This window comes from Zootoca vivipara, chromosome 15 (assembly GCF_965207765.1).
Source record: "Zootoca vivipara chromosome 15, rZooViv2.hap1.1, whole genome shotgun sequence".
In the NCBI taxonomy this organism is placed as follows: domain Eukaryota; kingdom Metazoa; phylum Chordata; class Lepidosauria; order Squamata; family Lacertidae; genus Zootoca; species Zootoca vivipara.
In genome coordinates this window covers 8,135,905-8,160,898 of record NC_142598.1, presented here as the reverse complement: position 1 = coordinate 8,160,898, position 24,994 = coordinate 8,135,905, and the positions used below count along the sequence as shown (strand labels likewise).

General features: G+C 44.0%; 1 protein-coding gene across 2 annotated transcripts; it reads left to right on the top strand.

Moving 5' to 3' along the window:
* The first annotated feature begins 88 nt into the window (after positions 1–88).
* On the top strand, positions 89–23,806 carry KHSRP (KH-type splicing regulatory protein). Of its 2 annotated transcripts, XM_088658329.1 has the most exons (21): positions 89–387; positions 9,539–9,635; positions 10,057–10,095; positions 10,371–10,416; positions 10,985–11,034; positions 12,089–12,160; positions 12,704–12,761; positions 13,703–13,874; positions 14,131–14,229; positions 14,963–15,061; positions 15,251–15,353; positions 15,905–16,005; positions 16,628–16,769; positions 17,229–17,389; positions 17,500–17,615; positions 18,742–18,830; positions 19,203–19,400; positions 20,336–20,413; positions 20,624–20,781; positions 21,820–21,863; positions 23,067–23,806. In XM_088658329.1, the coding sequence occupies exons 1-20, from the start codon at positions 193–195 to the stop codon at positions 21,847–21,849; spliced, it is 2,103 nt and encodes a 700-aa protein (XP_088514455.1). In that variant the 5' UTR covers positions 89–192; the 3' UTR covers positions 21,850–21,863; positions 23,067–23,806. The 2 variants fall into 2 exon arrangements, with proteins under 2 accessions (XP_088514455.1, XP_034996764.1); XM_035140873.3 differs by lacking the exon at positions 21,820–21,863.
* Positions 23,807–24,994: the final 1,188 nt, after the last annotated feature.

The following is a 24,994-nucleotide window of genomic DNA, read 5'->3' as shown; positions in this document are numbered from 1 at the left end:
GCCAGTCACCAGGAGCCCATAAACGATTGGTCCTCCGAGGAGAGGTCGGAGGGCAATGGGTTGTAGTCCCGCCTCGCGTTCCCAGCGTGCAGTGCGGACGTGTGTCTGTGAGTGTGTGGTGAGGGAGACGGGCAGAGTACTCGGCCTGCTTCCCATCTTGAGCCTTCGGTGCCCCGCTCCGTCTCCGCCGCCATGTCGGACTATAACGCCGGCGGTCCGCCGCCGCCCTCAGCTGGGCCGCCGGGCGCCGGTGGGGGAGCCGGACCGCCAGGGCCACCCAACCAAGGGGGCGCCGGCGGGGCCGGGCAGGCCGGCGGAGCGGCGGGTACCGGACCTGGCGGGATCCGCAAGGACGCCTTCGCCGACGCGGTCCAGCGAGCCCGGCAGGTGAGGGAGCTGAAGCGGACGGGGGAGGGCGGCCCGGCGGCGAGGGAGCGGGCAGCAGCGCGGTATCTCCCGCCTCCCTCCCTATCCTCTACTCCCTCCCCCCCACGGCAGGCCCCGGGGATGGCGATGCTGGAGAGCGACTCTCCACATGTAGCGGGGCTTGTGGAAGTACAGTCCTGAGGCAACGGAGCTCTCGGCTGTACCACTTCAGGTTAAAAGCGCGCGCGCGGAGGGGGGTTCCGACCCTTCACGCAGAAAGGTAGCTGCACAGTTCTCTCTGGCACGTGCAGGACGCATGCTGATCGTTCCCTATTCTCTAAGGCGCGCTCCGATGGAATGGCAGCGGGATGGATTTTACCCACAAGCGTTGCATTGTTACTGTAGCACTCATGGACCTTGATTAAGATTTCAGACGAGCTGTTTGAAGCATGTTGAGATGATGAGCTTCTTGACCTAAGGAGAGGTTGGGTGGCCATCTGGCATGTATGATCGAGTTGAGATTCCTGGGCCCTTTTAAGATTTTTTTTTGGGGGGGGGAGTTATTGGGTGGTTGTAGTTGTTGTTTATTTTGATTTGTGGTTTTATATTCTGATTTTATCCTGTGAACTGCCCTGAGACTTGTGGGTGTAAGGCGGCATATAAATTCAATAAATAATAAAGTAAAAATAACTACAATTCTGATTCTATGATGCAGTCATATTTAATTCATGTTAAAAACTTTCCTGCTCCCAGAAAACTATGAAAAGTGTTGTACAGTACCATATCTCCTTCTGTAATGTTCATATTTTCTGCATACAGGTCGTTTGTGGGTGCTTGAAAGCAGTATGAAAATGAAATGAAAACTTGATGCTCTGTGGAAGACAGAGTACGTAGTAAGGTTGAATAAGGATAGAGCTTGCTGATTTTGTTGTTGTTTAGTCGTTTAGTCGTGTCCGACTCTTCGTGACCCCATGGACCATAGCACGCCAGGCAGTATTTACAAATAGTTAAGCCTTAATTTAAAGCCACACTCCACTCTCAATACAATTAAGTGCAGAATGTCACTGTCTACCATTAAGAAGCAGGAACTAGGCCCTGTTTGGGTTTAGATTTTGGATGAAGGTTTCCAGTTCAGAGGGGAGTGTTTCTGAGATAGTTTCTTTCTGTGCATCTTGCCTTTTGAATAAAGTTTGGTAAGTAGGGTAAAAGAGTGTTCAGAATGGGTAGTTTAGTTATTTTTCCATACTTTTTATCCCCATATCTTCCAAGTTGCATTAAAGTCCTGTGGGGGAAGGTTACCCTCAGACCAATCATTCTCTTGCTACCTATCTGGGGAGCCTCATGGCTGTATAGGGTTTGAACTCAGTCCCCTTTTCTAATATCTGGTTTCCCTATGGGATTTTTTTGTTTTGTTCATCATGCATGCAGTTTGGAGATATGAAGCTGCTAAGCAAAGCTGAGGTTGCTGCATACAGTATTTGATTTATTCTTCTGAATTGACTTGTAGATAGGAAGTAGGAGAGAGAGTTCCTTTTAGAAGCATCTTGTAGGAAAGGACTACGTAAATAGAAAATTAGGGTTTCTTTTGTTTCAATCCTGAAACTTTCTTTGATATGAGAAAACACCATTCAGTTTTAAAAGCTATATGAAAAATCAGCTATCTGAAATGTAATGGCAGCACTTCTTTTAAGCATTCCATCATAGAATGTCTACCATCATTAGCTAGTGAGCTGTTCTATGTTTCAGCAGTGTTTTATTAGAAATCAAAGTATTCAAGAAGACACTGACTTTCCTCAAGTTGAAAACTGATTAGGTCCTGGTATGATTTTCATGCCATGGATTATTTATTTGTCACCAATGCAACACATTACAGAGTGGAAAAGGCCTGAAATAGTTTTGTTCATCAAATTTGTTGCATTTGTCCATGACGGGGGCGAATGTTTGTCTAAAAGTAGGATTTCTATACTGCCATTGATCTGAGGATCACAGGGCAGTTTACAGTATAAAAACACAAAAATATGTAACATAATAACAAAACAATAAACCACTTCCTCCACCCAAATTTAAAAGGCCATAGATTATTTAATCTGCTCAAGGCCTGGGTGAAGAGGAATGTTTTTGCCTGGTGCCTAACTAACTATATGTAATAATCCCAGGGAGCATTCCACACATGGGGAGCCGCCAGAGAAAAGGACTGCTCTTGTGTTGCTGTCCTCTGGACAGCACATGGAGGAAGCACATGAAGAAGGGCCTTTGGTGATGATTGCAGGGTCCAGATCTATACAAATGGCAAGAGGCAGTCCTTGAGTCCTTGTGGTCTTGAGCCATTTAGGACTACATCAAAACCAATGTTTTGAACTGGGCCTGGAAACCAATTGGTAGCCAGTGCTGTCGAGCCAGGATTGGTGTAATATGCTCAAACTGTCTTGCCTCGGTGAGCAACCTTGCTGCTGAATTCTGCACCACCTGAAGTTTCTGAACCTCTTCAGAGGCAGCCCCTTGTACAATGTGTTGCAGTAATCTAACCTAGAGGTTACTAGGGCTGGACAATATATTGATATAGTGTCCGAAACCAGTTTGAAATCTATATAATGATATCACTTTCATAATTTTTGACCTGGCAATATATCATGAATCGTTTGTGTGTGTGTGCTGTGCAAAAATCACAATGTGGGAAAAACTATGAAGCCAGCCAATGCCTCTACATAGCTCCATCCTTAATTCATATAGAGCAGTGGTGTCCAAACTTTTTTTCAAAGAGGGCCAGATTTGAGATTTGATGAAGTGAAGGGCCATGGGGACCGGTCAAAGGACCAACCAAAATTGTTGAGCTTTTTTTTAGGATTGAAGCTCTTTTTATGATTTTACCCCATGATTAAACCGACCGGCGGGCCACATTAGGCCCCCGAAATGGACTTTGGACATGCCTGATATAGAGTAATGCATCAGTATATAGTGATGTTTAGCTGGTTGAAACCCAGATATCGCCCAACCTCAGAGGTTACCAGAACATAGTGTCCAGATTGGGGCAACAGCTGGGCACAGCCAGTGCTGATGGAAGGAACTCCATGCCACAAAGACCACCTGAGCCTCAAGCAACAGCAATGGATCCCGAAGTACCCCCAAGCTACGTACCAGGTTCTTCAGAGGGAGCGTAACCCCATCAAGAGCAGGCCACATCTCCAGCCATCTGTTCTAGGGAACGGCCCACTAACAGTGCCTCAGTCTTACCTGTACTGAGCTCCAGTTTGTTGGCCCTCGTCCAGTCCATTACTGAGGCTAGACAACAGTCCAGCGCATCCACTGCCACACCTGCAGATGTAAATGAGAAGTAGAGCTGTGTGTTACAGATTTGACTGTTGAGCATATTTTTAAAGCAATTTTTAAGCATTCTACTTTTTATGATCTATTTTTCTTGGGAAATTCTCAATGAAACATGAATTTAAAGACTTTGACAATTCTATGTAGCTAGAATTTGTGTGTCAAGGAGAAAATTTCTTATTTTTAGGAAGTCATACAGGGATAACATATACTAGTGTTAATCTCTTATGGCTATGAGCAGTGTTGCCCGTATTCCACCTGTTTTTGTTAAAGTGAGAGTCATTGACCATCACAGATGCCTTTCTGCTTCCTCCAGTGATTGAATAAAAAACTTGCTCACCAGGTCCTGACAGCACTGATATAGCTCTATTCTATACTGTGATGTTTTGGTGTTTATTTTAGATATTCCCTGATACAAATTCAGGTGAAATTAATTTTTGTATTACAGTACTTTTGCAACTGGCTTGATGAAATTCAGATTCTCAGAACCTTGGGTTGTTTTTTTTAATGAACATTCACTATATTGATTGATGAGGTCAGTAGGTATACTTTTACATAACCAGGAAACTCTTACCTGGTTTGCACTTCAAGCTAAGCCTAGCTAACCCATCTCTTAGCACAACCATTTTACTCCTGCTTTGTTGTTTTTGCGGCTGCAAAACAAAATAAACATGGACTTGTTGTTTATAATCAATGTTTTCCCTTCCACTTTTTTTTCTTCTGCTGGCACATTTATTGTCAGATTTGATGGGTGGTTCTTGTTTGTTCCTGCTAATCAACATAATCACTGCAACCCTTTCCTACAGTATCAGTTTTGAAGTTTTAAGTAGGCTGCTGACTTCCTTGTTTCAGATTCTTTGCCCTCTGGATACCCTTTGTTCAGCCAATTCATTTCCACAGCTAGTCCATCTTAGGAATTTGACACAGTTTTTGTCTTCTGAGCACTGTGCTAGTAGTATTAGACTTGTTGTAGTTCAGATTAGATAAGAATGATAGTTTAGTTTTTAAAAAATTTAAATTCTGTTTCTTTTAAATAACTAGGTTAATATTAAGTCTGTGTATAAGCATGCTCGTCCTACAGTTACCTGGATTTCCTCCTTCCCATAGATTCAGCTGGTTAAGACAATTCTGCTAAACCTAGAATAGCCACCCTAGAATAGCACTCCTGTGATCCTTGCTTATTTTTCTGGTTAGTTTACCAGCACTAGTTCTTGGTTCTTGCTTAATACAAAACAAGATCTTCACTCCGAAGCTGGAACGCAATAGGAGAGAGGAAGGTAAAATTGTTTTAGTGATTGTCCAAATCAGGTCATTCACCAAGTTCTAAAACTTGTGACACTTAGCTTTGTAATGTCAATAAAATTGACCATTTTTGATACAGCAAAAATCTCATTCACTTATTATTTCTTATATTTATTCATACATTTTCCCTTGGTTTTTCTTCATCTTTTTGAAAATGACAACTTCTATACTTGTTCATTTTCACAATTGACACCTGCAGTCAAAACTTACAGTTTCTTTCTGCTATTCAAGCACTTTTTACAAAATAAAAATAGTTTTTATATTTCAAATCAGTAGTGTTCCCTTCCACTGAATATCTACTTTAGACCAATTATATTGGGCTAAAAACAGTTTCCTGGTCCTACTTGCAATTTTAAGCCCCAGGTTTCTATTGAAATTACAGTATTGCTGTGTCCACCTGTCTCCTAATTTTAATGCATACATTCTAGATCAGGCATCCCCAGACTTTGGCCCTCCAGATTTTTTGGACTACAATCCTCATCATCCCTGACCACTGGTCCTGTTAGCTAGGGATCATGGGAGTTGTAGGCCAAAACATCTGGAGGGCCATAGTTTGGGGGTGCCTGTTCTAGATAGTAAACCTTTATTTTCAATGAATAGTCATTCCTCAAAGACTTGTTGTTCCAGCTATTCTTCTACTAGCATGTTGTTGCACTGAAGACTTTAATACTGTACTGTGTTAAATTATTTATAAAAAGGAACCCTTCCATTCAACAACTTCAAATAAATAAGCACCCTTAAGAAATAAAGTGTTTTGTAATCATTTTTCTTTATAAGTGATTACCTAATGTTTTCTTTAATAAATATCTATGTATACTTTCCTTTAAAGCTTTCTCAAACCACTGTTCATAAAGTCAATTAATAAGCCTATATAAGCCACTGATCACTTTATAAGTCCTATGTCTCTTGATAAACTTAAAATAAAGCTCCGAGTAACATCTAGCATGCCCTTCTACACTTTCTGTGCACTTTCATTCAGTAGGCTTGTCCCCAAGTAAATGGGTGTAAAATTGCAACTTTAGTTTCTTTTAATGAAATCTCCCTCAAATACAAGGCCTTACTGCCACCCATAGTCACGGTTTAATTTCTATGTTGTTTTTCCACATACAAAAATGTAAACAACTGTTTCAAGAATATTTCATTTCAGTACCATGTTGAACATTAAATAATAAGCTAGAAGCTCAAAACATCTGCTGAAAGTGTATAGATATAAAAAGTAAAATAAAATTAGCCAAGCCCTAAAAAATAGCAGAAGTAATACTAAAATTGAGCTACATGCAAAAATACATTTGCAATACCCCCAGCCAAAATGGGAGCAGCTCAAGTTATCCTCCGAGCTTCTTCATTTCATCTTCCAAGTAGTCCATTGGTGGTTTCTTAATCTTAATTCTTAAGTCCATTGGTGGTTTCTTAATTCTTTTTTAAATGAAAACACAATTGCAGACCTTCTTGAGATCTGTGGTTTGTATCCAGCAAACTCATCTTGTTAAGTGCAAGGATTTCAACCTGCGCATTTACGGTAGATGACTTCTCTCCCCCCCCCCCAATCCCCAAGTGTTCTGAGGATTCCTCTAACCTTCTGGCGCAAATATGGAGGGGTGGAAGAGAGGGGGATGAAGTCCTGCTGTGCGGGTAGAAATCTTTGTGCTAAAGGGAGGACTTTACCAGTTGCTAGCATGCTAGCAACTGCAGGAAGGGAAAGTGCTTTTGTGCTCAGGTCCTTGCTGGTTTCCTGCAGACATCTGGTTGACTACTGTGAGAACAGGATGCTGAAGTAGATGGGTCATTGGCCTGATCCAGCAGGCCCTTATAAAAACATGCAACATATGACTTCTTAATTGGATATGATCCTCAGTCTGCTTTCTTATCAAATATTCATCCAATTTCCAGATCCTCTACTTTTTTATTTCCATTGAGTAATTAATGAGAAGCGATGAGCAATCTGAAAAAGTCTTCATTCCTGTTTTACAATTTTCTGATAGTATATAACAATGCTTTACAATGTTTGAATACAAAAAAATCAATCCTCAAGTGTGGCTTAAAATCAATGGTCTAAACTTATATTTGGGGTTCAACCACCAGCAAAACTCAGCTGAACTCAACTTTTCTAAAGTCTGTTCAGAGAGATTTGGCAAAATATTGGCGGACGTCCTGATTTTGGGACTTCTCTATCTTGGAAATCCGTAGTGCATTAAAGTCACTCACTAGAATGATTTTTATTCTGATAAAAAGCTTGCAATCATGGTACCAATCTTGTTTGGTTGTTGGGTATATAAATATGCACCTGCCCCTTCTCTGAAACCTCTCTTCTTTGGTGCCATGATTGTATTAGTCATGTCCCCCTGATTGGTCCTATTCTGTTTAAATTTCTCTTGACCTTCAAATGCTTTCCATCCACTTGCTCTTATTTCGTAAGTTTACTCTTCTCCCTCTCCACGTCCCTTGTTATCCCCTTTCTGCTCTCGTATTCATCCACCATAAACCCAATCTATATTGCCACTCTCTGCCATGAGAACTCTTTACCACCAGGCATCCACCTGTCTTCTTCCCTCAGTATTTCCCCCTCAATAATTCTTGTCTGTTACCTACATTATACAGGTAGCCCTGGGTGCAGAGTCTGTGCCTCTTTATTTGATATAAGTATACCAACTAATTCTATACCAACTAGAGAGGACTATTATTGGCATCCCCATCACTATAGGCCTTACTGTAGCAACTTTCAGGAGAGCTGGTTCAGAGAGCTGCAGGCATGCATACTTGGCCATAGTGAAGAACAGGTGTGGCCAACCTTTGGGCTTCTGTACGTTTAAGGGTTGTGCAAAGGCGTGAATTTTAGGAGATGTAGAGGTGTCACAGTACTGCAAGTATGGAAAACCTGCCCTGCCATAATTCTCTCTTCCTTATTGTTAAAAGTATTGGGAGTTGTAAAGAGGAATGGAAGCCATTCCTGGCAGGGAATCAGTGCAGCTTTAGGCTTTACTGTGAGCTGGTGTGAAGGTCAAGTTCTAGAAGGAATTGGGACTCATTGGGGACAAGCTATTGACTCCTTCATTTGAGTATTGCTGGTATGTTTTGTGGTGCAGAAGTAGAGTGGTATCCAATGGCTAAAAATGTTGATGCTTCTCTGAGAAATGGTGCTTTTCTTTGGAAGTTACGTGTTCGGCAAGCTGAAAATCTGAAAGCTACTTCTATTTCATTGATGTAGAACTTAGCAAGATAACTTTGTGATGGGGCAAAATACTACATACAGTTGCCATAACAAAGTTGCCTTTTTAGTTGTACGTAAAAATTATTCTTGAAAGAAAATATAAATGTGGAAATACTTAGGATTTAAATGTTGTTAACCACACTTTTTTGCAAAGAGTTAGGACAGACAGCTACATCATTACAAGATACAGTAGTACCTCGGAACTCGAACGTAATCCATTCCGGAAGACCGCTCGTCTTCTGAAACGTTCAAATTCCAAGGCATGGCTTCTGATTGGACAACAGCTAGGTTTTTGCACAGTGGATGCTGCATCAGATGTTCATATTCTGAGGAATGTTCAAAAACCAGAACACTTCCAGGTTTTCGGCATTTGGGAGCCAAAACATTCAAGAACGGAACTGTTTGAGTTCCAAGGTAACACTTTAGTACAAGACTAGCCTGTGCTTTAAGAGGGCTTTTAAAACTCCTGTGTGCCAAGGAAGGCATGAGAAGAAAATACCAAGGTGCTCATGTGGTCATTTTATCATAAGCAATAGTGCTACTGTTCTGATGAGAAAGTCAAAGTAACTCAAAAGCCAACTTAAAGTCAACTTCTAGCCAGGCACCTAGCAGAATGGTGTGTCAGAGCCATATCTTAGGGAGAATAACTTTTTCACCACTGAAAAAGCTGTACTCCTTGTGAGTGCCTGCTGAGTGGCACCCAGGCTAAGACTTCATGTGTTGAACGGTGTCACATGAGTCACATACAAAAGAATGCTGTCTTTGAGATATCCCATTCACAAATGATTTAGGGCAGGCATCCCCAAACTTTGGCCCTCCAGATGTTTTGGACTACAATTCCCATCTTCCCCGACCACTGGTCCTGTTAGCTAGGGATCATGGGAGTTGTAGGCCAAAACATCTGGAGGGCCACAGTTTGGGGATGCCTGATTTAGGGCTTAAAGGTTAAAATCAGTACTTTTATGTTAAGCCCAGAAGAAGCAATCAGATTTGAGTAACATTCATCAATTTGCCTGTTGCTTGTTCATCAACCAGTGCAAAATGCTGCTGCCAGTTTAATTTTCAGAACACTTCTTAAAAGCAACACCGCACAGAGAGCATGACTGTAGTCTAAATAGGGGGCAACTAGTGAATGAATTACCATGGTGAGATTTAATGGCTTGCCATTTTTAATATATAGACCACTTTGGGCTTAGGAAAAGCACAGTCATGTGCCATGTGTTGCAATGTATACTTAATGACTTGATGTTCCTGGGTTTTTGAAATGATTATGTATTAAACAGCTCTTGGTTCTTTGGATAAGATTTAGGGAAGGCTAACTAGTGTCTATTCTACTTTCAGATAGCAGCTAAAATTGGGGGGGACACAGCCACAACAGTGAACAACACTACACCTGACTTTGGATTTGGTGGTCAGAAGAGACAACTAGAGGATGGAGGTATGTGAGACTCACCCTAGTGGGACACAGTAAATTCAATTGGCAATACTTCATGTAGAACTCTGGATTTTTAGGAGTGTGAAGTGCACACACACACACCTTGCTATAGGTAATGCAGTTGTGTTATTATGCCTAATATTGCCAATCCCTCAAGCATGGCTGCAAATATTCCATTTGCTGTGATAGGATTTGCTGATCCCATTCAAACGAGTGGAGGCTACACAAAATCGGTACTTGCACCAATTGCCTATAAATACATTTATCTGAATGTGTTGTTGATATAGTTATCAGAGCCTGTGAAGTTTCCAGAATGCGCCTTCCATGTAGCTGCAATCCTGACTGTTAGTTTTGAAAGCTGGAAGAGAGGAGAGACTGTCTTTTAATTTTTGAAAGAAGTGACTATATATTTTTATTTTGACAGACCAACCAGAGAGCAAGAAAATGGCTCCCCAGCCAGAACGTAAGCATATTATTAAAGAGTTGTAGAATGATCTGTATTAACTATGTGGAAATTCTATTCATACTTATTTTCATATTGATACGGAAAAGTGGGAGGACATGTTAGCTAATTCTTTAGGTGGGGACAGTTCCATGGGATTAGGAAGGTCAGCTTTGCATTTTAAAAACAGGACCTTTTAAAACAACAGCAGCAGCAGACTGGGAAACCCAGTGACTGATTTATAGTTCACCTTCAAGAATGTGGATTCATAACCAAACCCTTGCTTTGCTTTCCAGCCATGCCACCACCCCCTCAGCTTGGACCGATCCATCCTCCCCCCAGGTAAATTAGCTGTGTGCCTCTTTTTTTTCTCCCCACATAGGCTTGAGCCGGAAAGGTTAAATCAATGCTAAAAGTATTCAGCTTGTGAGTTCAGGTTGACTGCAAGGGGGCAGCATTTCAGTACCCCCAAAGAGAAAAGGCTGCTTTTGTTGGGTGAGGTTGTCATCCAGATTTGTGAGTGATGTCCCACTAAAAGACCAGTCACTCCCAAGCACTTGCGTGCCTTGGTAGGTAGTGAAAGGTTGTGCTGGTTGGCCATTTCTTAGATACTCACATTCTTTTGTAGCGTCTGGTTTTGTAGCTATAGTTTGTGAAGCCTGTGTCTGCGCCTTGTGGGCAGATGCTGGGCTGCTTAGTTTGCAGCAGGTTCTGCCAGGTTGCATGGGTGCATTTTGCACGGGTGCATGGTGATTTCCTCAGATAATTGCTCAGCCACCTTCCTGTCTGCCCTCCCAAGAGGAGGAGGAAAGCTCTCCGTTTTTGCTTCTTGGTGGTTGCTGGTGAACACCAGCTCCATTTCTGTAACCCTCCCACTCCTTACTTTAAGCTGCCAAACTTTCCCTTGCAGGTCTACAGTGACTGAAGAGTACAGAGTACCTGATGGCATGGTGGGACTCAGTGAGTATTAGACAGAGAGGGCAGAAATCTGCTGTTGCCGTAGTTGAAAGACTGTCACTTTACCTTTACTAACCAGTGCCTTCTTGATTTCTCAATGCCTGTTGGCTGAGCTTTCCACAGGGAAGGCTCAGGCAGGCTGGTTTGTTTTGTGACCCTTCTGTGTGTCTTTCCTGAGAGATGTCAAGTGTTTGAGTTGACCCTGTGTGCTTCAAGCTGTGTATGGTACGTAGCTCCAAAGATGTGGGCTTGGGTGTTCTGCTCAATAAAGTGCTCCGGCAAGCCTTCGGTTTAAATTGGTAGGAGCTGGTTGCTGAGGACAACTTGAGGCTGGTGTCCTATGAGCACTTCCCATGCGTAGCAAGACTTTTGTGAGTTGAGCAGTGACACAGATGTGCCCTGGACACTTCCGAGACTCAGGCTGGGAGTGCTGCAGTGAAAAAAAAAAAGAGTTCCTTTTTGGATTGCTTTTGGCCTTTGCTTTGGATTTATCAACTTTCTGTGAGTGATCCTGAATAAGGTAGAAGGCCCTGCGCTGGCCTTTACCAGGAGGAATGGTGGCTGCAAAACACTGCCTGAAGCAGAGTTTTATGTTAAGTAGGGAAGGATTGGTTCTCAGAAGGCATTTTGTTTACAAGCCCTGGTTTTAAATTGGCTTGGCATTCAAGCTCTGAAGGAGAGCAGAGAAATTGGTTGAAACTTGACCTCTCTAGTTCTTGTAGGCTATCATACCCTCTGTGGCATCATGAGACCCTGGAGTTCTTTCTTTCATGTTTGTGTGAACTTTGTTTAGGAGGAGCAGTTCTGTCATCCTTCACTTATATGCCATATAAACAGCGAAACTTGATTAGATTACGTCTCCACTTAGCTACTGTCCCCAATGCACATGTGCACACAACCCTTCATGGAGTTGTATTTACTGTTAGAAGATCCTTTCAATCTCCTGTGGAGGGGAGAGAGGGGAACCTGTGTTGTCTTCAAGCCTCCCTCTTAGGATAACGACAACTGCTTTTATCTCAGGCTTGAGTTTCTTGATGCCCCTCTCCTTACTTTGCAGTCATAGGAAGAGGTGGGGAACAGATCAACAAAATACAGCAGGACTCTGGATGCAAAGTACAGATCTCTCCAGGTAGGTGTGAGAATTGCATGGGGTGTAACTTCCAGCATATGGAGCTGCAGGTGTAGGCTGTTCCTTCTGAAGCCTATAGTCGTGTCAGCAAGTAGCTCAATGGATATAATTGTGGTAAAGAATGTAGTTCAAGAGAAGTGTGTTGCCAGTAGCGTATTCTTCTGAATATGCTAATGCACTCTGCTAGAAAATAGGGGGGAGGAATCTTGTTGGGACGGCATGAAAACAGTATTCTCACAAGGCAAATGGTACTTACTAGCTTGTGGTAAGTTAACTTTGTTTGAGTGGTGAACCATTTTCAGTTGCTAAGTTTACAGGTGTCTTCACCATTTTCAGTCCTTGTACTACTTCCTGTTGACTGATCAGCATTTGCATTATAGAGAGGTTGCCCTTAATAATGTTGTGCATGTGTGTGAAAGACCTACTCTTTCAACGCCAGTTCATACCCTGTGGATGATACATGATTTGGAGGAGGGATCAAACTCTGAGGAAATGTGTCGATGTGGAGAGATGTCTCCTGATGGCCTTTATTTCCTCCTACAGACAGTGGAGGGATGCCAGAGCGAAGTGTGTCTCTGACAGGATCACCAGACTCTGTGCAGTGAGTAGCCTCTTGTCCTTTGTCAATATGCTATTTCAAAAACATAAGAGAGAAGGGGGAGAGAGAGAGAGACAGGGTGTGCCAAAAGAATCCAGCCGCCAGGTGGCATAGTCGAGGATTGTGGCAGAGGAGCAGGGCATCACAATCAGGAAAACAATTGGGCCTTCTCAGTAGCAATACCCAAATTGTGGAACTTCCCCCTAAAAGCAGTTGAATTGGTCCCCTCTCTCAAGGTAAGGAGGGCAGCAAAGACCTTTTTATTTCACCGTGCCTTTAATCTGTTTTTGACCTCCATCTGTGGTGGTGTATTTTTAAACCGATCCAGTTTTATGCCTCTCACTTGCTGCTAATTTAACAGATGTATTTGCTTTTACTTCACTGTTTTTATTGTATTTTTTACTCTAGAAGCTGCCTTGTGGTCTCAAAACATGGTAGAAAATTTCAGGATTTAAAAAACAACAACTTGGCAGGACTTTGTATCTCAGCACACCAAAGCCACTTCATTCTGATGGGCTTTTGATGTTCCCTGTGGGGAAGCATCTGAGCTCTGGGACATGTCTGGTTTGACTGACATTGGTGGGTGGGGCTAAAAACTTACTGAGAATTGCAGTTGTGGCACCACTCTACCTGGCAGACAAGCAGGATTTTTCCTGTTGGTGTTATGAAAGAATGTATAGACACAAAATGCAATGTCATTAAATCGGTCATTACTATCCAGAGCAAATATAAAGTGCTTGTATTCGCAACTTGAGCTGGTTAGGTTACCTGCTGTGTGATGTTGTAGAATCAGCACAACAGCAACACTGAACTACAGGCGATTTGAGAACAAAGAACACTGCTATGAGTTCCATTTCATGTTATAGTACCTTCATAATGAAAGAATAGAGCCTGTAAGACCTGTCACTCACCATCATGTTCTTTGTCATTCCACCTCTCTGCAGGAAGGCAAAAATGATGCTTGATGATATCGTGTCTCGGGGACGTGGTGGGCCACCTGGTCAGTTCCACGATAATGCCAATGGGCAGAATGGCACAGTGCAGGAAATCATGATCCCAGCTGGGAAAGCAGGCCTGGTGATTGGCAAGGGAGGGGAGACCATTAAGCAGTTGCAGGTGAGGGCTATGCTGTGCTGTGCTCCCAGCCAAATTCCTTGCCTCAGAGCTGGTGCTTGCCCTCTTTTTCCTTGCCTTCTTTTTTGCTTACAGCACTTGGCTTCTCTGGCCTCTTGGGGCAAGGATGGTTTCTTAGACTGGAGCCTCCTGAAATTCAAATGGCTGTTAGTTTTTAGTCCTGTCCAAGGAGACAGGGCTTGCAAGAATTCTGCACAGTTGTGTAACCTGCTTGACCTCTCACTTTCTGCCAATGTAGGAACGAGCTGGAGTGAAAATGATTTTAATTCAAGACGGTTCACAAAACACAAATGTAGACAAGCCCCTTCGGATAATTGGTGATCCTTACAAAGTACAGGTAAGCATTTTGAATAAAAGCCGAAGAGATGAATTGTTCAGTGAAATTTCTTGTTTCGCAATAAGTTAATTAACTTGTTTTTCTATTTAGCAACAATGATCAACAATCTCTTTTGTTCTAGTAACAAAAAAATCCCAGTGAAATGTTGTGTTAAAGTTATTTGTCCGTTTCAGTGCTCAGTTGACCATGGTGGTGGTGTTTTTTTAAGTAGTTAGATACCCAACTATACTCTCAACATTGTGAAAATGGCTGCATACTCACAGTTCAGACTCTTGCGCCGGTGGTTTCCTGCCATGACTATTGCAGCCTTCTTTTAGACTTGCCTTGTTATACTTTGGTCCCCTCACTCATTTACAAAACTCTGCTGCCAAAGTCGTTCACCTCTCTCCTTCATACCACATGATGTGCCTTCTTGAATCCCTGCTGTAGTTTCCCATCAGCGTATGATGCTACCTTTATACTGAGTTGCTAGTACAGCATTAAACTGGGTTACTCATTCAGTTTCGTCTACTCAAACTGAGACTTTTTTCTAGCTACCCCAAAGTTTGCTCTTGTTGCCCTGCCCTGCCCTGCCGTGATTGTGACTAAACTGCCCAGCCTCAAATCCAGGTATTCACAAGTATAAAAAAGGGCTTCTTCCTTGGAAGTTCTCATGTCACATCTACCCTGGGAGAAATACTCTTGAGAGAGGTGCCCAAATAATTCTAATATTAATGTTCATGCTTCTTTGCAGCAAGCCTGTGAAATGGTAATGGACATCTTACGAGAACGGGACCAAGGAGGCTTTGGTGACCGAAATGAGTACGGTTCCAGGATTGGTGGAGGAATAGATGTAAGGACATTGGCTTGGATTTGTTGGGACGGGGGGGGGGGACATAATTTATAGTGTGACATTTTGTGCTCCCCCCCCCCCCCGGGTCTCTGTATTGATACTCACACTTGTCCAGTCCTAACATTTCTTAGAAATTTGATCTGCTCTGACCTGATCTTGGTTCTGCTTGTCATTTTCTTGCTTGCTCAGGTCCCTGTGCCCAGGCATTCTGTTGGTGTGGTTATTGGGCGTAGTGGTGAGATGATTAAGAAAATACAAAATGACGCTGGAGTTCGGATACAGTTCAAGCAAGGTCAGAAGACTAAATCTCTTCCCTGTCATGATCTGTCTTCATACAGCATGCTGAAACATCAGGCCTATTGAATGTTCTAGGGCTTTTCTCCCTATACTATTTATCACCTCTTTATCTGATCTTTTACCTTCTCTCCACAAATTTTTGTCCCGGTTGTAATTATGTTCTGCAATATACTTTTGAAAATCACAAAGTGAAATCTTTTCTCAGAGAGATCCCAGATTTAAGGGTTTACACAATCAAAGATCCGTACGGGCTTGGTGCATTCAAATCTAAGCATGGCTGGTAGTACCCATTTTCTGAAGGGCGGTGTTGTCTGTTTTGTGTGTCTGGGTTCTCTGTGTGAACTGTGTGTGTTCTCCTTCCACAGAACTGGAGTGGCATATTACTGCAGAGGGGAGAAGGTATTAAGGAAGCTAAATGGATGCTTGTCTCTCTCTTTTGAGAGCTTATGCTGTTGCTGCACCAAGTGGCTCAAGAGCTAGTGGACTGGTTCTGAAACTAATTGAATGTGGAACCTAATGAAGTTCCCTGTTTGGTTTGCATTTCAGATGATGGGACAGGCCCTGAGAAGATTGCCCATATCATGGGTCCCCCTGACAGATGCGAGCACGCCGCCAGGATTATCAATGAGCTTCTCCAGAGTCTCCGGGTATGAAATGCTGTTGCCTTGACCCTCAAAGCCTTCGTCCATAATGTCTCATCTTGTGTACACAGGAGTTGTGTTGAAAACGTTTGTCAAGTAGTTTCAAAATCTTTTCAGTCATGTTTTGCTAATAAGGTGCAAGAGCTCCTCAATATCATCGCACTGAGAACTTGGCTCTGGTTGTCTTACCAGCCCAAGGTAGAAATCACACCGAAAAAGTAGATGTTGCTATTTCTCTTCAGCAGACTTTCACGCTCTACCTTCAGGAGAGCCCTTTCCATGTTGACTGGCTTGTCAAGGATCCCCAGCATGTTGCACACATTATTCTGGGGCATGGTGGTGGTGGCAGGTGTAGTGGTAGCCAGGCCACACTGAAGCAGAGTGCATCCCAAAACGCATTCAATGCATCTCTGTAGCTTCGCATTGCGGGGGGGGAAACTATTGATGGTGGGCAAAGTGTCCTTCAAGGAAGTTTGCCGCGAATGGTCTTCTCATTCAGGAACCCCTGATGAACTTCGGCAGCAGCCAAGGAGGCCACTGCTCTGTGGCATTGAAGATGCACCCACTAACCACAGAATGCTTCCCGTTTCCTTTTCCCATGAAGATGAATTGTGTTCCTGTCTTGCAGAGTGGCCCGCCAGGTCCCCCAGGCTCAGGAATGCCTCCTGGAGGCAGAGGCAGAGGCAGGGGACAGGGTAATTGGGGGCCCCCTGGAGGAGAGATGACATTCTCTATCCCCACTCACAAGTGCGGACTGGTTATTGGCAGAGGTAAGTGTCTTTTCCCCTCCCCAGCTTTCTCTCAGCTGTCCTGAGGTGGTATGATAATAATGATGATGATGATGATGATGATGATGATGATAATGATAATGATAAATAATAATTAATAATGTTATTTATACCCTGCTCAACTGGCTGGGTTTCCCCAGCCACTCTGGGCAGCATCAAATATTAAAAATTTCACTAAACAGGGCTGCCTTAAGGTGTCTTCTAAAAGTCAGATACTTGTTTATTCCCTGGACATCTGCTGGGAGTGTATTTCACTGGGCGGGCGCCACTACCCAGAAGGCCCTCTGCCTGGTTCCCTGGAACCTCACTTCTTGCAGTGAGGGAACTGGCAGAAGGCCCTCGGAGCTGGACCTCAGTGTCCGGGGTGAATGATGTTGGTGGAGACGCTCCTTCAGGTGCCAATCCCGTCCCTGAGGTGTTCCCTCCATGTTCTCTTTTCAGGTGGAGAAAACGTAAAGGCTATCAATCAGCAGACAGGAGCCTTTGTAGAAATATCTCGGCAGCTACCACCCAATGGAGACCCTAACTTCAAGCTGTTCATCATCCGGGGATCACCTCAACAAATTGACCATGCCAAGCAGCTCATTGAAGAGAAGATTGAGGTATTTGCCTGCCCTTCGCTGTGTGGCAGATGGGAGCGAGCCAGGAATGTTAGTGACTGTGTTCTGGATGTGGCAGTTTCCACTTCAGGGATTATTCATCTCTTCCTTAGGGTCCCCTCTGTCCAGTTGGACCAGGACCTGGGCCTGGTGGACCTCCTGGACCGGCTCCAATGGGCCCCTTCAACCCAGGGCCTTTTAATCAAGGGCCACCTAGTGCCCCCCCTCAGTAAGTACTAAGACTGCTCGAGTGTGCCTCCCTTTCGGGCCATTTTGCCTTCGACACCCCTTTCCATCTTCCCAGAGATTAAGATCTACACTCGCTGTCTTGGAGAGACGCTTGTGTACTGCTCAGTGTGATGTGCCCAAAAGTTGTGGGGGAAATGCTGAGCTGAGCATGAATGTCTCTGAAGTCCCTTCTATGAACAGCCCCACCCCAATTTGGGGATTTTCCCGAAGTTTATGCAAACGGGGTGAAAAAATGTTACCTTCAAGACACACTGCAGTACACTGTCACTTTCTTGACAAAACAGTAAGAGAGGGGGCATGGATCCACAAAGTTTATGCAAAAAGAAGTTTTTCACAGAGTGGTTTGGCTTTGGGCATGTTCCTTGCTGCTGCTACCCTCATTGGCATCTTTCACTTGAAACAGAAAACCATGTGGCAGTGTAGCACAGCACTTAGCAGGGCATCTGGTACCAAGAAAGTGGTACTAGGGCAATCTAGTAGGGAAACAAAACCACTTGCAGAGTTATAGGGATCTGCTGTCGTTGCTTGGTGCTGTTAAAGGAGTAAAACTTGTGCTTCCAAAAGCTAATATATCAAATAAGACGCTTCTTCTTTGGGAAGTTAGAATAGACCCTCTCTCGGCCATTGGCAGGTGCTCACCATGATGCTTTGCTCCTTGATAAGATTTGGTCTTAATGCAGTGCAGCTCCCTTGTCTACCTATTTCATAGAGGAGATTGGCCTCGATCTGGGGTGTCTTACTACAGGGATTGAGAACCTGTCACCCTGCGCTTTGCGTCATCACTGGCCATGCTGGCTGGTGCTGATGAGCATTGGAGTACAGCAACACCTTCCCTCTCCCTGCCTTATTACCTGTGAAAAAATGAAGGCGCTCCAGTTTCCCTGTGCAGTTACTTTTGGGGGAATTCAATGTTGTGCTGTGTTGAATGTACAACAGGGCTTCTGCTGACAAAGACTCACTAGGTGAATCCCACCCTTTGTTTTCTCCAGTGACTTCCTGGAGCAATTTGATTTGCTGCTCGGCAGGTTCCAGATTTCTGAATCCTGAGCCTAGAGGGTTGCTTATTGTAAATACTGCCAGTGACCTTTTCCCTCCTCTTATTTCAGTCCTGGAGGGCCACCACCTCCACAATACCCACCTCAAGGCTGGGGGAATGCCTATCCACAGTGGCAGCCTCCTGCTCCTCATGACCCAAGTAAGTATTTGTATACCAGCCCTCAAGAGTCAATCATCAGAATATAGAGTACAGTGGTACCTCGGTTTTCAAGCATCTCGGAAGCCGAACATTTCAGGTTTCTGAAGGCTGAAAATCTGGAGGTAAATGCTTCCCTTTTCGAACACGTCTCGGAAGTCAAACAGCTTCCACTGCATGTTCCCTCCCTCCATTGACTTTACAGACTGCCCTTAGCACCTCGGTTGTCAAACGTTTCGGAAGTCAAACGGTCTTCCGGAACGGATTACGTTCGACAACCGAGGTACCACTGTACCGTTGCACATTCAAGGTTCGCGGGGGGGTAAGGGAGAGGGGCTGGAAGCATTCAGGTTTTTTGTGGTGTCTCCTGCCCAGGTAAAGCGGCGGCAGCGGCAGACCCCAACGCTGCCTGGGCAGCTTATTACTCGCACTACTACCAGCAGCCCCCGGGCCCAGTTCCAGGAGCACCACCTGCCCCCACGGCACCACCAGTGCAAGGAGAGCCACCCCAACCGCCCCCCACCGGACAGTCAGACTACACTAAAGCATGGGAGGAGTATTACAAAAAACTAGGTAATTGACTATCCAGATCCTTAACCTCTTTTGATAGGAGTAATTTAATGGGCTTGCAGAAAGCAACTTGATTGAGAAACTACGCCGAATAACTTCCTTCCAGTCTCCCCTGACGAATAAATAACATACTGACTCAAAATGCTTCAGCATTTGTTTTCTGTTCCTGTTAAACTATTTCTGCATCTTGATTTGTGAATGTCATGGGGGTTGGTGGCCCTTAGGGATGGCCCATTCAAATCCAGGCATGAATGACTGACTTAATTGGAAGGCCTTCTTAGGTTGATGCTTCAAGCCAGTACAAGTTTTGCCAACAGCTACTTAATTTCAAGATTTTTTACCACGAACAAACAAAATTTTGGCAAATTATGGTTAGGTTAAGTTAGCATGGCAACACTATAAACAGCAATACCATTCGAAGACCGTTTTTCAAAGCAAGTTTGCTTTGTTTTTTTGTAATGGTTCCCTATGAGGAATTTTTCATCTTGGTTATTTACCGGTAGCTCAAATCTCTTAAATCTGCTGCAGGGAAGAAAAAGCTGAAGCCTTTCAGATGCTGAGAGTCACAAGGCAGTTTGGCTGCGGGTCCTTCCATGCTTTTGACTTAGGAGTCTTGTCAATTGACTTTCTTCTGTTTTGGGGGTGGGACTGCTATGGATCAGGGGTCTATGAATGCTCTCCCCAAGGTAATCATACCTCCCACTTCTAGAGGGAATGACTTGCTCTACACTGTACTTCAGAAGTGCTCCATGCTCCTCTAAAGTTCAGCACATTGTGAGCCAAGACATTACTTCTCCCTCATTGGTCCTAGTGACTGCTCTTAGTAGTCGGTGTCATTGTAAACCTTTTAGAATCTGAATCCTGTAAGTGAGGTGGATCTTGAGTAGTTGAAAGCTTTGCATGACCAGGGTCCTGTTGTCGTTTGACACTGCCTACAGGCCAGCAGCCCCAGCAGCCTGGAGCTCCACCACAGCAGGACTACACAAAAGCCTGGGAAGAGTATTATAAGAAGCAAGGTGAGTTAAGGGTCTGAGCTTCCTTGGAGGATATGTCCCATAGCACTTCTGTCAGTTTCTGGGTTTGGAGTTACCTCCCTGGAGTGTCTTAAGGTTGCAGCCCTATGCGCATTTATCTGGGAGCAAGTCTCACTGAGCTGAGTGGGGCTTGCTTCTAAGCCGGCATGCCTAGGATTGCACAGCTAGTCCCTCTTTTCTTTTTGGAAGCAGCTCAAGTAGCTACTGGGGCAGGGCCAACGGCACCACCAGGACCTCAACCAGACTACAGTGCAGCCTGGGCAGAATACTACAGACAACAAGCTGCGTACTATGGACAGACGCCTGGCGCTGGTGGCCCAGTGCCACCACCCACACAGCAGGGACAGCAGGTGAGTTGCAGAACTACAGCCAGGGTGGCCTTTCTGCTTCAGAACAGGTACCGGTATCTGGCTCCAGACTGGGCTCCACACACTTTCTACAAACTCCTGTGAGACATTTTGAGATGTAATCCTTTTTAAATTTGGGGTGGCTAGTTTATGTCAGCTCTTCCCTCCTGTCCAAATCAGACTTTTATGCTGCCTTTTAAGGTCTAATCCAGGCACCCCCAAACTTGCAGCCCTCCAGATGTTTTGGCCTACAACTCCCATGATCCCTAGCTAACAGGACCAGTGGTCAGGGATGATGGGAATTGTAGTCCAAAACATCTGGAGGGCCGAAGTTTGGGGATGCCTGGTCTAATCCTAGGGGCTTTTTAGAGAAGTTGAAATGCCTCAAATGTTTTTCTTAAATCTGGAGTGAGAGATCCAGGTTTGTGGGGTTTTTTTCCATCCCAGTAGCAGAAGTATTGTCAGCTGGGGAAGTATTATTGCCAGTTCAGAGAGGGGATAGAGTATTCCAGATGAACAAGCCTCCAAAATCCTTGCCTTCACATATGTGAGGTGAAACCTTCTAGCACCACCCACATCTAAGAGTTTTCTGCTCCATAATTAACAGCAGCAGTACCTGTCCACCTTCCATAATGGAAATTTCCTTCCTGGCTTCATTTTTTGATTCCAAACATTGATTTCTTCAACGCCAGTGTCAAAAGCCTAAGCCATATTTCTTCAGTCAAAAGTCTTACAAAACCTCCTTCAGTCAAACACTTTCAGACTGGTTCACTCCAAGCCAGACACCAAAAAAAGGATGGTTATCATGTAGCTGCCTCAAAGTTAAGACTATCATGCAAGTTATATGCTTGTGAGGAGCATCAGGGTGCATCAGAGGTTAACCCCAATCCATTTGAGAGCCCAGGCTCTATTGTCAACTAATAAGGCACCCATATAATTTAATGGTGCTCTAGTTGGGGTATTTTTAATGTTCCAACAAACGAAGAAGGTACAGTAAGTTGGTGAACAGAAATAATGTACAAATAAATCCTCTTTTCCTAATTGGGAGGATGTCTGTTTGGGAGCGGATGACCAGGAGCCTCCTGGTGAGTATTGTGTTAAGTTTTTAATACAAAGTGTTGTAAAATATTGTCTGAGCTTTAAGGGACTAGGAGGGGGGACACAAAAAGGATGCACGTTTTGGGGAGAATTTAAGAAAATCTAATGAACACATCTGGAACATGAGCCATACCTACAAGTTGAGCATTGAGCAATCTCCAGCCCATGATACGCTTTAGTCTTTCTTTGAAACCCCTGATTCCATCTGGTATGAGGAAGAAAACCATACGCTGAACACATGCAGCCTGAATTACACGTTAAGCAAAGTTAGCTGTGTTGGCTCCATAAAGAGAATTTTGTTCCCACTAGTTATTGGTAGAGAAGCAAGAAGCTAAACACTCCTGCAACACTCGCATCCAATATGTTGCTCATTTGCCACCATAAAATCTAGAAACCTGTAGTTCTAACCAAAGGAGAACTTGTGAGGACACTTCATTTTGTGTCTGACGTGTCTCCAGGAAACTAGTTCCCAAACAGGTATCCTCCCAACTAGCAAAAGAGAACTGGTTTGTTGAATATTTCTGTTCACCAACCCCCTTGACCTCAAACTCTCTGTGCAGTGTGATTATGGAATCCAGAGCACAGAGTCCCTGATAGGCTCCGTCTAGCTGTTCCTTTAGTGACTGGCACTTCTCCAAAAGCAGGGAGACAGTTTTGTCAGCGGCTGGACAAATGAGTTTATACAAATGAAGTCTGGTTGTGGGGTTTGTACAGATCTTAGTAGATCCAAGTATTTGAGCACACCAAGTATTAGAGCATTCAGCCATCTGTAGGACTGGGCAGGTTCATGGGTGGAGATGAAGACGGAGCACATCCAGGGCAGTAAAGTTTAATTTAGGTTCCAGGTTGTCAGAATTACAACGTCTGCTACCATTAGGACCAGAGGATTGTAAAACTGGGAATGGCTCTGGGATAGGAAAAAGTTTGGCGCTACTAATAGTCCAAAAATAGGTAAGGGTTTACACGTTAAGCAGACACTGTCGCCTTTTCTGTGTGCTGTGTTTTTGTTTCTGCTATTGTATAACAAATACTAAATAAAATTCAAGTTTTTAAAAAGGCAGCAACTGCGTTCCAGATAAGCCACATTCTGTACCTGAGTCCATGGAATACACAGCCTTGCGGTTGCCCCTCTTGCTTCCTGCTTCAAGCTTCAGTAACAGGTTCCCATCATGTTTTTCTCCTTTCAACAGGCTCAGTGAGTTGAATGTGAACCTCCCCATCTCTGAGAACCTTTTGTTTTGGAAAGAGGTGGCTGCTGCAGGAAGTGACAGGGTGGGAAGGGAGCTGGCCTGTTGCTCTGATTGCTGGGTTTCTCCTGGGAATCTCAGCTATGCCGCCTTCAAGTCTCTCTTAAAATAAATCCAGATCTCCAAACCCCTAATGTTGAGCCAGCAGCTGTAGAAGATAGCCGACTAAAACCGCCGCCGCCAGACCCTATCCTGCCTGACACACACCTCAGTTTTCAGGGTAACACTTCCTCTTTTATTTCTGTTTCGTTTTAAAAAAATAAACTTTACAAGGAAAAGTCACTCTGCTTTTTAGTTAGAGTTGGAACATTCCTCGGACAAAGGTGTTGGTGTTTCAGACAAACCCTGCCCTGGCCCTCCATTTCTCCACTGCTGGGACTGATCTGTCGTGTTTTTTGTCTGTTCAAGAGGAGATTGAAACAAGAAATTGTATGCTCAATTTTTACTTTTTACCGCTCGTTTTTAACTTCACAAATAAATGATAACAAAACATCCCCCCGTGTCTGCTGGGTGGTGTCTGTTTTTCTCTCTCTGTCCATAGGGTTTTTTGAAGCTGATGTTTGTTCACAATATAGCTGTTGTAAAAGCCTGATAATGGTCATGAATTAAGAGCTTCCTGTGTTTTTATAGTTTGAGCAGGCATTTGTGCATTTTTGTTGAATAAAATGCTTTTTTGTTTTAAAGTCTCTGATGCAACCGTGTGTGTTTCAAAAGGTAGAGCCCCAGAGAGCTGTTCTAGTTTCACCAAGAGCTCTGGGAATAAGAAACAGGTCCCGACTTTTGGATGGTACTGAGCTTGGGAGCAGGAGAAAGCTGCCTCTCAGGGGAGCTTTTTAGTAGACTAAGCTTTGGTTTGGTTTTGGGGACTCCTGCAAGTTCAGTTCATTTGGTATATCATCTCTTGACAGTTTGAAAATAACAGTAGTCTTCTACTTGGATTTACAAATATTGGGGGGGGGTGTAGTGTTACACAATCGAAATTTCTGGAAGACTGCACCAGCTGCTGGAAGCCTTGGGTGCTTCAGCCACCTAGAATAGATCACGTCTCATCGTTTTGTGACTCGATGACACTCAACTGCATTACTCAAGATTTTCTGCCGGATCTGAATGTCTTGACTGACACCAACACGAAATGGCATTTCCTTGAGCTGTTTTGTGACCTGCCCAAAAGGTGACTAGAGCATAAATGGTGCAGATGGATTCTGGGAGAGTTCTGGCTCCAGAGGCTGGTGCAGTAGATTTGGAGACCAACTATTATGCTCAGGTCTCCCAGGGTTGAGCCAGTGCGAAACACCTGTTTGTATTTGGATGCAATGATTCTCTTACTCTTCTGTGTCGGATTATACGAAGGGGAAATGGGGAGGGTTGTGGTAAGTGGCGCTGGTGGCTTCTGTTCTGCTGAGCTGCTTGCTACTCCTACTCTCCCATACATCCTCAGTTGTAGGCTGTGTAAGAGATCCTTTGTTGCTGGAGTAAGCACTCGGTGCTAAAAAGCACTACATAGCCTTTTGGATAGCCATGTGTCCGTCTGTCCGTCCCCCCCTTTTATAGACATTCCCTCTTCACATATATTTCCTTTTACAACTTTCAAAAGGAAGTTATATGTGGAGAAGGAATCTATTAAAGGGATAGATGGACGGACACATGGCTACTTGACAAGAAATACATGAAGCATGCCTGAAACGGAAATAGCTTGCATTTATCTTGCTACTGTGCTTCAGTGTTGTAGAACCTCTTGACTGCTTGGTAACTTTACAAGTTTCTAATCCTGGGGGTCAGCTTTGCCTACTCGGAAGAAAAGTCATAGAAGGATTGCGGGAGCATGGTGCAACAGCCTGGTCTTTATTGATCTTGAAATGCAAAACGCTCAC